General features: G+C 39.8%; 1 protein-coding gene across 1 annotated transcript in view; it reads right to left on the reverse strand.

Moving 5' to 3' along the window:
• The window catches only part of ARFGEF3 (ARFGEF family member 3), a 157536-nt gene that overhangs the window by 115801 nt on the left and 27398 nt on the right, over positions 1-14337 (reverse strand). The window contains exon 3 of the mRNA XM_003790289.3: positions 1938-2019. Within this exon, the coding sequence (XP_003790337.2) occupies positions 1938-2019 (82 nt within the window). The remainder of the gene's footprint in view (positions 1-1937; positions 2020-14337) is intronic.

The following is a 14337-nucleotide window of genomic DNA, read 5'->3' on the forward strand; positions in this document are numbered from 1 at the left end:
TAGGACTCCCAGGAATCTACGTCACAGGATAACCCTTTTCTATTTCCAATTCTTATTTTGCATAAGCTCCTTCCTCAGATTGCACCCAAACCCACCGTCTACAACTTTCTACTCCTTCATTTTTCCCTGGAGCCATGTGGATCAAGCCTCTGAAATGTCTGTAGTCAGCTGTCAAGGCTGCCCAAGTCTTTTTTTCGTCATATTAACCTCCTCAGGCGCCTTCAAGTGCTATATGGTAAGGTTTCGCTGGTTCTCTCTTGCCTACAGTGCAACCTCCAGAGTGAACACACTACCTCAAGGTTGGTCCAGTATTAAACAGGGATGGCATTAAACTTGAATCGCATTCTCAGGTCCAGTGAGCTTAGTTGGAAGAATCACAGGTTGAGTGATTCACCCTGCAACCTGTGATTCTCATTCATAAGGCTGTAATTAAGCTGTCTCCCACTCTGTCCTGGTGCAATTGATTTTGGAGACCCACCATAGAACATTGTATTTATTCTTGTTTAATTTGTTCTTTTCCAATGTGGCTTAGAGTTACAGCCTGTGAAGAACTTTTGGGATTCTGATTTATCCAGTGGAATGACTTCCTTCTTTACCAGCCCATTGCATATCTGGAAAACAAGTATTTCAAACCTGCGTGCTTAAGACTTCCTGATATTTTGCCTCTATTCTTTCCAAAGGAACTATTTTAGAGTCACATACTATACCCAGGACAACCCAGAGTTAAAGTGTATATACAAAGCTATTTTTACTTAAAATGACAGAGACGAGGAAGCCCTAAAAATGTGCTTGAAGTTAACAGCAGGCAGCTGGGAACGGTCAAAGGCAGACCCACAGCCTACCAAGTCACTGAAATTAACATCGGGTAAGCTCTTAAAAGTACGGTAATGTAATTCGGAATGCTCCAGGTTAAAAACAAGAGAAGCTGAATGGAAAATCTATACAATACTAGGAAAAAAAGGAACAAAAAGTGTCAGGTCAAAACAAATTCTCATTCATTTTTATGGGTGGCCTCGTTACCTTGGAGAAAAGCAAAAGGTTTTTAATAACATTATTGGCAGTGTTTACAAATTTCAAATGCTGTTGCCTATTAAATAATACATTATCTAACTCTAATCCTCTATGGGAAAAAGAGCTGTTTTCTCCCTCTTTCTATGTGTTAACTCTTGAAAGCTATTAGGGACCTCTCTGAAAAAGGTCCCTATGAAAACTCTAAGTATAAAATAATCCATACTGACATGAAAAGACATCTGTCAAGTGCCACCAAGCCATGGAAATGCTGAACAAAGCCCCACAGTCTTAAGTTTCCCAATATTTGTCTCAAAGACACAAAACTATGGTAAAAAGTTAGTGCATTTAAATAGTCACCATCTTTTCACCGTTGAAATTTGACCCATTATGTTGGTGTAAAACGCAAATGCTCAGAGAAAGAAATGTGATCAAGCAAATCTGACTTTTCCCATTAAATTACATTTCTTTGTCTTCCCAGTCTTGCTCTGGAAACAAAAGAGATTAATCCAACTCAACTGGGGAATAATAAGAAAAAAATTCAGTTTATCAACAATTCTTATTACATGGAACCACAGATGTCGGAGGTATGTAAGATTTGAATTCGAGTACACTTAGGGCCTCTTTCTTGGGATCCCTTGTTCTCCTGAAAACTGGATATCATGTAAAATATTTCATATCAGTGTGGGCTTAGCTAGGTTCCCATGAATCAGTGTCTGATTACAAAGGCTCAGCAGAATTCTGTACACAGAGAAATTCTGGTGAAAATATAAGAAAATCCTATTATCCTCTATGGTTATTTCTTAGTTCAATCACATTTCTGTCTGGATCTTTAACAGCCAGTATTTAAAATGCTAACTATTTGCTTTTTCAATGCCCATGTGGCCTGTCAATTTCTGTCACACTAGTGAATTCATTCAATGCCATACCTGCATCCCTGCCAAGGCATGTTGGGCTAGCTTCACATTCTTGGATTCCAGAGCCAACTGGAGAGGCAGCAGGCATTTCTCCCTGGCAAACACATAAATAAGGACCACATGTAAGTTCAGCAAAGCTGGCAGCCAGGCCATATAAGCCATATGTACACCCACTCCAAAACACTACAATACACATACACAAGAATAACACCCCAAAATGAGAATGCATGTGGGCTTGAAGAAAACACAGCAGAAAAGTTGTATAGAAATATTAGCACATCATCAGCTTGCCTTATTCATGTGACTATAGGAGGAGCAAACCCAAGGATGTACATTAGCTGATACACTAATTAGCAGACCCTGGGACTATCACAAGTCCATGAACATGCTTTGCTCTTTCTCAAATAGGCATTGCTCAGACCCCACACATGGGGTTAATAGCTCTAGGAAATACCATTGAATGCAGATTCCTATGCCCTATACCTCCACTTTACCTAGGAAGCCACTGCTTCTCCACTGGCACTCTGCTATGTCATTATAAATTGAAATTATATCAATTTGTCAATTCCCTCCCCAACTCAGTGTATTCAACAGTCACTTACAATATTAAAATTTACTCTATAGTCTCCATCAAGGGGTTGATCTAAATTTTGTGACAGGTTCTTAATAAATGTGTTTTGTCACAAAAATAAAACCATATTTGTTAAATACAGCTATGTTCCAATAAAACTTTATTTACACAAGACTCACCAAGGACAGAAATACAAATGAACCATCAATAACATTGGCCACTGAAATGTTTCCCAGTGTGATGGGAGAGGACTAAAAAAAAAATACGTGGACAGGTACTTGGAGATTTTAAAGAAAAACAGCACACTAAAATATGTTAGGAATAAACCAAAAGAGTTAAAAAGACAAAAATATCTTTCTGATACAAGCCTCCACTCTAAATAATTAAACAACAGACCAAGAATTTTAATCAACTCCATTATTTCCCTATGGAGATACACTGGCATGAAAGTGAAATGTTGCTTCATTTTACTGGGCTCCTACACCCACACTCACACCAGAGCAGCCCAATGTTTATCTGTTTTATATTTTCAGCATAAAAGATTCATTGATTTTAGAGAGTATAAAAGCTACAAAGTTAAACCATGGTATTTCATCTTTGGAGAAATGAGGATCATTGTTGTAGAACACAGCGAGACAGGAAGTTAATTATAGCTCTGATTCCTCCCTGGCCACCCTGCATTCCCCTGGAATCTCCAACAGCAGGTCCTCCCCCCCACCCCCAGATGAGGTGAGGGTCACCAACACACCCTAATACCATCCACAAGGACTTAACAAAACAGACTCTATCAGGAAGAAATCTGCCATCCTTATCCTCATCCCTGCCCTCAGCAGCCCAATGTCACAATAGCCATTCTCACTGACCATTGACAAATACTATGGCCATTTCCATAGATACATCCTTTGACAGATGGATATTCCCAACTGTGTTATATCCAGTTGGGTGGATATAACTTTGTCACTGTTATCTTATTGTCAGCTTGTCACAGTTACAAGGCAAACACTGCTGTGCAGCTAATTAGAGCAGGAATGGCTGAGTTTTCCAATTTTTGTTTCTTTTGTTGATTCACAACCAGTTTATAAGGTTGGAAAAATTAATTGAAAGATGAAAGCAGAGCGAAAAGCAGGAATCACAGGCAGATGGAGTGTTAGCAGAAGCACAGAACTTCTTATGTAAATCCGTGAAATGAATTTCCATCAGGATCAATTCGTGGTGAAAAAACTGGAACTTAAGTCTTGAATTAAGTTCAGATCTGCCAGTGAGGCACAGTACCAGGGACCAAGCTTAAGGGTCTCACAACCTAGTAGCTGCAGTCTAAAAATGTGTTAAGTATTTACACAAGATTCACCAAGCGCACCCAGTGAGAAAGGATGCCATGTTCAGCAGCAAAGAAAATCCTTTTGGAAATGCTTAACCTGCTGACCCTTTGCATATAAACAGCCGCATGTCCACATTACTCTGCCATCTGCAGTGTTAGCCTTTAAAATCCTTATTCTGCTCTCTCACCTTCTTCTACAATCAGACAATTGATATTGCTGAGCCAGGTTACTGACAAATGCCATGATCACCTAGATGACTCCAGGGCACATCAGTGAACTGCTCCCCATGTAAGTCCTGGTCACTAGGCAGGACTGGTAGATGGAGTTGGTCCAACTGGGTTTTTGCTGAGTTAAATGGTATCAGTGTTTAGTGGAAAGAACATGGGCTTTGATTTGAACCCTAACCATTTATAAGTTTTTCAAACTTAATCAAAACGCTTAACTCTGTTGGGTTCTGAGCTCCCTTATCCCTTAATACTAATCCCACATGTTGAAGTAAAGAGTACAGACAAAATATATCAGGTGTTATCAAACTTCTGTAAAGATCCAGATAATAGGGCGGCACCTGTAGCTCAACGGGGTAGGGTGCCTTCCCCATATGCCAAAGGGGGAAGGTTCAAACCCAGCCCTGGCCAAAAACCACACACACACACACACACACACACACAGATCCAGATAATAAATATTTTACACTGTCTCTGTCTGTTAGTCTCTGGCCTAACTACTTAACTCTGCTGAAGCACAAAAGCAGTTATAGACAATAAGTAAATCAATCAACATGGCTATGTTCCAATAAAACTTTATTTACAAAAACAGGTAAATGGGCACATTTAGCCTACAAGGTATAGTTTGCCCAACCTTAATATAGGCAAAGTGCCCAATACAGATCATGAGTTTTAGCATGAGATAAGCAAATCTAACCTTTCATGTATCCATAGAGATTTTGCACAGGACAGGGGCTAAGTGTCCTGGGAAGGTCTTAGCAAAAGCAACTATGACACCAAGATTTGCTCAGAAAGTCTATGCTTTGAGGAAATATCATTATAGACAAAGATTTCATTCAGGCACTAAACCAAGACACTCCATCCAACTGTCAGTTCAGTCATCCGTTCAACCAATATCTGAGTGACTACTGTGTTCCAGGCACCAGGTGGGTGCTAGGGAAGATCTAGCAGAGACAGAACAGGTACCTGCTGCCATGTATATGCATAAGATGAAAGACAGAGAAAAGAAAATTAGCAGGTGCTCTTTTTCTGGTCTTAATCTATCAACACAACCTTAAAATGGGCATTCTTACTTTCATTTAACCCTTGAGAAAATGGAGGTTCAGAGAGGTTTTATAGCTTGCCCAAGGCCACATACCTAAAATGTTTTGGAGACAACTCAAATCCAAATCCATCTGACTCCCAAGACCAATTTCTTTCCAACCTCCTTTCATCTCAAAAGATCAGAGTGAAGTTAGAATAGATGTGCATCTTAACCTTTTTTTGGTTCACATGCACAAAATCTGGCAAAAGACCCCGTTTTTTTGGGTGCCAAAAGAGGAGGGCACATATTATTTCAGGGGATTCATGGGTTCGCAGACCACCATTCCACAGGGATCCCAAGTTAAGAGGTCTTGTCTTTAAGGGAAAAGACTGTGCCCAGTACTCCATGTATACATTAGCGAAGAGGTCACACTCCCTGGCTGGGTTTAGGGCTCTGTGAGGGTGGACTTTTTATTGCCACACTGATCCCTGGGCAGGCAGGTAGCATCATGTGTGTGCATGCACATGTAAGAGTGTGTGCGTATGTGTGTGTGTGTGAAAGAGGTGTGGGGAGCTACCTCCTCTCCTTAGTCTCCAAGCTCTGTCATCCCCTCAGACCCAGAAGCCCCCTAGAGTGGTATCACAAGCTCCAGATCCTGACCTCAATCGGAGACAAACACATGTGGAAATGAAGAAAACACACGGGGTAAAACTAATTTTGTTTCTTGTTCAGTGATATCATAAAAACCCTCCTGCTTTCATTTTTTTTTTAAATCAATTTTAATGAAAGAGAATAAATAACAGGCCTATTAATTGGGTCCCAGGATGAAATTCATAATGAAGATGCAACGTGGCACACATTCAATCCTCCTCGCACCCTCGGTAGTAGAATAAATCATCTTTTGATCTTTCAGGATGCTGCCTCATTGGGAAAAGGGCATACCAAAACCAACATTCAATTACATTAAGCAATTATATTTTATGCGCAGGCACATGCAAATTCATTCTTGCCTAATTAAAGAAAGGCAGTGGCCCTAGGTTTCATGTCCTGACATGTCATTATTTCTTGAAGAAGAATGATGTCTTGTATGCATGAGGAAGACATCGTCTGCCCTTTGACACTGTATCTTGGCATGTCAAGGAGACAGAAGCTATTTCTTTAGCTGTATCATCACAGTTCACAGACCAGCCATATTAGCTGGGAGATCACAATGGACGAAGAGAAATTAAAATACGTGAGTAAGGGAAGAGTTCAGATTTACCAATGACAATCTTCCAACACATGCACAAATATGAACTTCGAGTAAAACCAATGTTAGGCTGATTGCTCTGTAATGTCCTGGATGGGATGGAACACGAAGACGCCTTGCATTGCTAAGGTCTGCTTATATGCTACAATTCTCGAATTCTATGATCTGAACCATTTATTAAATAAATGAATTCATAACGACCATGGCTCTGGTTGAAATGGCTTACACGTGGCTCAGCACGTGCAAAGTACTATGCTACACGTGTTTCGTACTTACTATTTTATTTGACTATAACGTTTGAAGGTAGAGATTTAATTGCTAGTAAAACTAGAAATAAGAGATATTAGGCTACTTGCCCGAGGTCATGTGTTTGTAAATGTCTGTTTTCAAAACCCAGATCCTCCAGCCTGTGGGGGGTAGACAGGTCCCCATCAACTATGCACATGGCACACTGCTTTAAAATGGCGATTCAAATGTCCACCAGGTTAAGAGTGGAAACAGGCCTCAAATAAGTAATGTCAATTATCTTGAGTGATAATTCATGAAGCAGTGCATTGTATTTGACAATTGGTGTGTAGTTATAAGAAGGTGCAGGTAGTTTGGATATATGGAAAGAATTTGGCTTTGGAACCAGCTCCTGGGTACAAGCCATACTCATACCCTTCTAACTTGAGTACAGAAAGGTTCTCATCCCCCCTGTTGTGACACTTGGGATGTCATTATTCGTGTTTATGAATATGGATGCTTTAAATAGTTCACACCAACACTGATGAATTTTCATCGATTAAGCTTTTGCCAGAACTAATTCCATTGAGCCAATTGGAACTAAACTGGTTCCCTAATTGATTTTCTCTACAATACAGTTAAAATGTTTCTATCTTCTTTCTGTTTTAATGACATTATTTTATAGGATCCATCCTTTTATATTTCAAAACAAAGATTCAATTCACCCTCCAGGAACTGTCTTAGGCCCTAGGGATATAGCTGTGAAGTTTATAAGACCTCCTTTCTTCTATAGGCTTTCAAGATTTCTCAACAAGTCTACTGTGATTATTAAGTTGGGCATTTAAAATCGCCATTTTTGTAGGTCCAAACAGATTGACTATGGGCAATTTTATATGATTCAGTCTAATAAGAATTCTAAATAACATAATATGGTAAAATTTATCATAAAATCATGTTTTATGATAAAAAAATCAACATATAAACTTTTATTATTTATAATTTTCTTATAAAAGGTATACATGTATATTTTAAAAAATCAAATAATATGAAAGGATATATATGAGGTCAATTAAGTTTGTGAACTTCTCCTAGAAAAAGTGCTACCTACCTCACTGCTGAATATCACTATAGTCACCTCTGAGGTCCTCCCCTTGGGAAGCTACACACGGATGTCAGTGCCTAGTCTACCCTTCAAAGCCATTTTTGAACTCTTTTTCTGAAATGTCCATCAGAGCAGGGGCCTGACAATTAAGTTCATGAACTCATCCTAGAAACAGTGCTACATACTTCATTGGTGAATATTACTATGGTCACCAGATGGCCAAGAAAATATTGGCCATTGGTAAATATCACTACAGTCAATAGATGGCCACAAAACCATTGGCTCCTCACAAAAATGACTACCAAAGCATGTCCTTTTCCAGCTCAGCTCAAAAAGGTGAGTAAATTTGCCTGACTAGAGACAAAAAGATATTAAATATAGAACTCAACTCCTTTCATTTATTTCTGGTATTTATATCAATAATCCAAGTAGTCTTTGTAGCAACTAAACATGTTGGTTTTATCCATAAAGAAAACCTCTGGGCTTGGCGCCTGTGGCTCAAGTGGCTAAGGCACCAGCCACATACACCTAAGGTGGCAGGTTTGAATCCAGCCTGGACCCGCCAAAATAACAATGACGGCTGCAACCAAAAAATAGCCGGGCATTGTGGCAGGTGCCTGTGGTCCCAGCTACTTGGGAGGCTGAGGCAGGAGACTCGCTTGAGCCCAGGAGTTAGAGGTTGCTGTGAGCTGTGATGTCACGCACTCTACCCAGGGAGACAGCTTGAGACTCTGTCTCAAGAAAAAAAAAAAAGAAAAGAAAACTTCTGTTTACATTATTGGCCTCACTATTTTAACTGATGTTCTATAATAAAATAATAATAAATTTATCAATCCTAAAAATTTGTAAATACTGGATTTTATTTTTGCTATTTGGTATGTCTAATTTTAACTGTACATCCCAAAATCGAAAGCCATATAAATACAAAAGCATTTGTTACAATATCAATGGGCTTAGCTTTTTCATTTTAAAGTTTTCATCTACTCCTCTTGCAAAGTTTAAACTATATATTCAAGGACAGGTGAAAAAGACAATTTATAAAGGAAATTAAATTTGTATTTATTTTGGAAAAAAAAGATGGATAATAGCTTGGTATTTACATCTGCAATCTAGGATTACCGATACTAATACTTCCGCCGTAAGTTTTATATAATCAGAGGAAAAAAATACTAAAGTTTTCTGAATCCTAAAGAAGCTTATTTCCAGCAAGTGGCCTTCTCATTCTGTCGGACACATACTTTGTGGTGAACACATATGTTGGCCTTTTTCATTGGGTTAAGTGTCTTTTCACTTTCATCCAAAGGATTGCTTACAGATGCAAAGGAGAATAGCGGCTGAAGTCACAGAAGGGCCATTCACTAAAACCTTCAGTGTGCCAGTGCCTGTGCTAAGAGCTCAGCACATTATCTCACTAAACTCTCACAACTCAACGAGGAGGAGCAAACACAGTTGTGCTCAGCATAACATTCCCCTCAACGACGGACCACAGTAGTCCATTGGTTTATAACACAGCCCCAAAATTCCTATTGTCTCGTAGAATCATAGTCATCTGTAGCACAACACGTTACTCATCTGTGTGTGGTGATGCTGGTGTGTAAACAAACCCCTATGCTGCCGGTCGTATAAAAGTACGGTACATACAATTATGCACAGAGCATTACACTTGATAATGATAATAACAGACCATGTTAGTGGTTTGTGTATTCACTAAACCATACTCTTTTTTTTTTATCATTACATTACAGTTACTTCTACTTATTAAAGAAAATGTTAACTGTGAAATATCCTCAGGCAGGCCCTTCAGGAGGTTATTCTAGAATAAGGCATTGTTACCAGAGAGGAAGCTCCCTGTGTGTTATTGCCCCTGAAGTCCATCCAGTGGGACAAAGTGTAGAAGTCGGTGATATTAATGACTCTGACCCTGGATATGCCTAGGCTAATGCGCTTATGTCTTCATTTCTAATAAAATTTGAAAAAATAAAGAGAAAAGTTTTAAAATAGAGCAAAGTTTATAGAATACGGATATAAAGAAAGTAAATTACATGTTTGTGTCTTAAGCTAAGAGTTACTACAAAAAGAATCAAAAAGTTTTAAACAATTGAAAAGTTTATAAAGTAAAAAAAGAACAATAAGCCAAGGTTAATTTACCTTAAAGGAAAGAATTTTTTAATGAAATCAGGGTAGCGTAAGTGCACAGAGTTTATAAGGTGTACGGTGGTGTACAGTAGCATGCTAGGGCTTCACATTCCCTCACCACCCACTCACGGATGGTACAGGCTGTACCATCTAGGTTTGTGTAAATACACTCTTAATGTCCACATAATGACAAAATCAGCTGCCAGAGCATTTCTCAGAATGTATCCCCATCATCAAGCCATTCAAGACCCTGTTATGGGCATTTACTGATGAAGTTCTCAAGAGAAAGGGAAGGAAATTCACCCCTGGACAAGAGGTAGGGTGGGCACCAGACCTGTGTGCTCTTGCTCTAGGAGAGGGGTGTCCAATCTTTTTTATTTCTCTGCTGCCCAGTAGAAGAATAACAGTTGTCTTGGGTCACACTTTAAAGACACAAACCCTAATGAAAGCAGATTAGCAAAAAAAGAAAGGTTCATGCATACTTTTCCTGATATCTGACACCATAGATAAGGAAAAAGGTCCCCACAAAATCAGTGTGTGGCCCATGGCCGCAGGTTGCAGTAGGCAGCCGTAAGGGTTACCACTGTGTCACTCTTAGACTGTATCCAAGGACTGGATTAAGCATTTTACACCCAGCAAGACTGGTGAAGAATCTTTCACCAAGGGACTCCTTTCCTTCTGTCCATTGTCAATCCATCATCACATTTCCTCCCGTCATCTCCCACTCCAATCATGAACAGGTTGATCTTTACAACTTCCCATTGTGAATGCTGGACATGTCACAGTTGCCCACAGAGCCACTTCCTGTGACACCACGGAAAGTTTCTGTTCCTTAAGATTTTCATAAAAAGCAATTTGTCCACATATATCAAGAACTTGAAAATATTAATATGCCTTGACCCAGATTTCCTTTCTAGAAAGCTTTTCTAAGGGAAGAAATCATAAATGTAGCCAAGTTTTACATTTAAACATTTTTATGGTAGTAATATTTATAATACAGATCAATAAGCTTAAATCATGGCCCCTCTATGGAATGGAATAACTTAATAACTAAAAGCATTCTAAAGTGTTTATGAGTACAGGAAAATGCATCGGAAATGTTACACAAACCAATGAGAATAGATGCAGAATATACACAATGCATGTTCCTACCTTGGAATAAAAAACCACATATACTTACAGATTAGGTGGAGGAGGGAGCAAGAGAGACTGGCAAGAAATTCCCCCCCACACCTTTGGAATGTGTCTCTGCCTTTAAATCTATAATTTAAAGTCATATACTTAATTTAATCTTGCGTCTTCCTGTGACATGTTTTACCACAATCAGGCTTTCAGGCTTGGAGTGTGAATATACTCACAGCATGGAGCATGCCTACGGAAATTGTTCTGTCCTGCTCTTGATCATGGAGCTACATGCATTTTGTTACTTAATGATTTTTTCATGATGAAAACGCTCCAGCTGGCAGTCTAGAGTTAGCTCTCTGCCCAGAATCTCCAGCAGGAGAGCAGTATCCCTCAGCCATGGAGTGGCAAGTAGAAACAACTATAGCTTCCTCACACAGACCCGCAGATCTTAGGGAAAAAGAGGAAGTAGCTGGATAATACGGTAACAGACTTTTTTATAGGCTGGTAGGCTTATGCAAATACATAGCTACCTCTTGAAAAGCAGTAACTCAATGACTTAAATATATTTCAGAAAAGTCTATACAACCAAAGACTGGTAACTTAAAAACAAAACTAATCACTTTGAGGGGGGAAAAAATCTGACGTCATGTTCTAATCAGGACTCGCCGGTCAACTGAAGCTCACAAATAATATAGGCATATATCTATATAATTGCTTATGCATCATGAGAATGAAATGGTAGACTAAATGTAAAGTAATACTTTGCTATGAAATAGACGTTTTCAGTTATGATGTCAGAGTGCCTTAAAAGCAGTCCATTAGCAGATCAACTCGATTGGCATCCATTTGTGAGGACTATATAAGATTTTTAGCAATAAATGGATCATTTAAATCATCTAGATCATTTGAATAAATATTTATTTAGCCTATTATGTGTCCAGGCACTGTATGACACAGGTATATAACAAAGAATAACACACAGTTTGCGTCCTGGTGGAACCCACAGGCTGGGAGAGGTAATGGACAAGCGATACTGTGCACATGTAAATACAAGGCACTAAACACTTGCATTAAGGTACACACAGTCAACCAAGAAAATATGACAGGAGTGGACAAAATCCGTCTAGAAAAATACAAGTGTCTTCATACAAAGGTGATATTAGTTTGGCATTGAACTGGAGGGGACAGAATGGAGCATGGTCAGCCATGTGAAAAAGAGGAAAAGGACATTCCTGGTTAAGGCAGAAAGTGCAGAGGCACAGAGCAGGTCCGTAGAACAGCTCAAGTCTCATTGCGACTGGGTAGAGAAGTCGTGGTGGGAAGGCTGGTGAGAAATGTGTTTCACAAGGTAGATTTGAGCCAGGTTTTGAAGAGTCCTCAGTGCCATGCCAGAGAGACTGGATTTAGCCAGCTGAGAAATGAGGAGCTAAAGAAAGATTTCTAATCAAAGGACTAACACAATCCCAGACATTCTCTACAAAATGGAACTCTGGCTCTCATGTAGAAAATGGAAAGTAGAATTGTCATAGAAAAATAATTTGTTGTCACAGTAGTTGGGGTCAGATGCAGGCTGTGCCATTTACTACCTGTGTACTAACTTCTTCAACCCTCACTCTCTTCACCTCAAGATGTGTTATAATGATAAGTAAGACTCTACATTAGTTAAATTCCTAATTGATTTCCCAGGACCATTCTAACATTTACTCTTGAAGGCCCCAGACCCAACCTCTCAGGCTCTGCCCCACCCTCTGGAATCTCACAGGCACAGATATGCACATCTCAGTCTGCAGGACAATCTAACCCTACAACCCCTGCAAACAGCTGCTTCATGGTCAGCCCTTGGGCCTAAGGATGTGTGCAGCTGTGGCATGATCTGCCTTCTGAAAGACAGAGCCAGGGAAGAGACCCCACATGTGTTTCTGGAAGGAGGCTCAACATAGACTGAGCAGGGAATTCTGAGGTCTCAAGTAGCCAGAGCATGACCTGAAAAGGGCAGGGTGAGCTTTGGTGAGAAGCATTCATTCCTTTGGCCTGGAAAAGAGGGAGAATGAAGCCTTCACAACATGGGACCAGGGCAGAGTCCCTTCCACCTCATCTAGGACTTAGGTAGCACTGATGATGCTTCACACATGGTACATACTCAAAAAGTGATCATGATTATGGTGCTTTTTCTCATTGTCACAGCTGTCTTGTTATTACAGTTTTGTTGTTGTCATCATTATTAATAAGAGGCAGGAAAGATTGCTGGAAGGACTCCACTCTATCATAAAGGCTCAGTGCTGAATTTGCATTTAGGTGCCCGTATTTAGGAATGGAAAGGAGGAACAAGAACCTAGAGAGTGCAAAACTGAAGCTGAAGAGACGTCCTTGAAGAACAGTTTTGAGACGGTAAGTGGGAAAGGTAATAACTATGTTCTTATATGTTTTTTAGTTCAAGGTTCCTCTGGATATCCAAATGCTGATGAAAACAATTGGATGTACTGAAGCTAATAAAAAATTCAGAAGTTATCAATCTAAAAGTCATAGCTGAAGCCTTGAAGTGAATGAAACTTCCAACAGAAAGTACAAGATGCAGAACAGGACAGAGCTCTGAGAAATCCCTCTACCCAGAGAGGGGAAAGAATAACAGATGCCAGCAAAAGAAGAAGTCAGAGGAGGCTGTGATGCTCAGGAAGCTTCCAGGAGCAAGGCTGTCCTTCTAAGGTGCCCCCCAGTCATTGAGTGCCCGCTCTGTGCCAGGCATTCTGACTTGGCATACACGATCTCATTTAATTTAGTAGTTAAAACACTATGCATTATGTAATGATTTCCATTACATAATTGTCAATGAGCTGACAGGTGCAGAGATGGTAAATAATTTGTCCGATGTCACCTAACTACTATAAAACATGAGATCCCTTTAGAAGCTTAACGTTACTGTTAAAAGTTAGGAAAAACTAGGCACACTTTAGCCACTGACCAAGAGCAAAGGCAGTGAGGGAAGAGAAGTGATGTCCCTGTCCACTGGAAGCAGCAGTGAACTAGGCCTTATTATCTCATTTAATCCTCAGAGGAACTGGGGCAGTGGCATTATCACATCCATTTTATAGCTCAAGACATGAAGCGCCCACAGTCATATGTACCATGGACAGAGCTATTAAACGTGTGAGTCCAGACTCAAATGTAAAGGCTATATGACCCCTAGCCTCTACCCTTTCCCTCGCAATGCATTCTCTCTCTACCATGAGGGAACAAAGGCTAAAGGAGAAAGACAAAGGCTCCCACAACATGGAAACAAGCACTGAAAATTAACTCAAGTAATAACAGGTTTTAATCTTCTAGTCTTCCTATGTTCTCTCCCCAAACAACCCAGCATGTGACAGTCATTATATAATAATCCACACTTCTCCCAGGACAAGTAGCATTGAGAACTGCTTCTGTCTGAGCAGCACACTCAG

The sequence above is a fragment of the Otolemur garnettii genome, unplaced genomic scaffold, assembly GCF_000181295.1.
Source record: "Otolemur garnettii isolate 467f Iridium unplaced genomic scaffold, OtoGar3 scaffold00042, whole genome shotgun sequence".
In the NCBI taxonomy this organism is placed as follows: domain Eukaryota; kingdom Metazoa; phylum Chordata; class Mammalia; order Primates; family Galagidae; genus Otolemur; species Otolemur garnettii.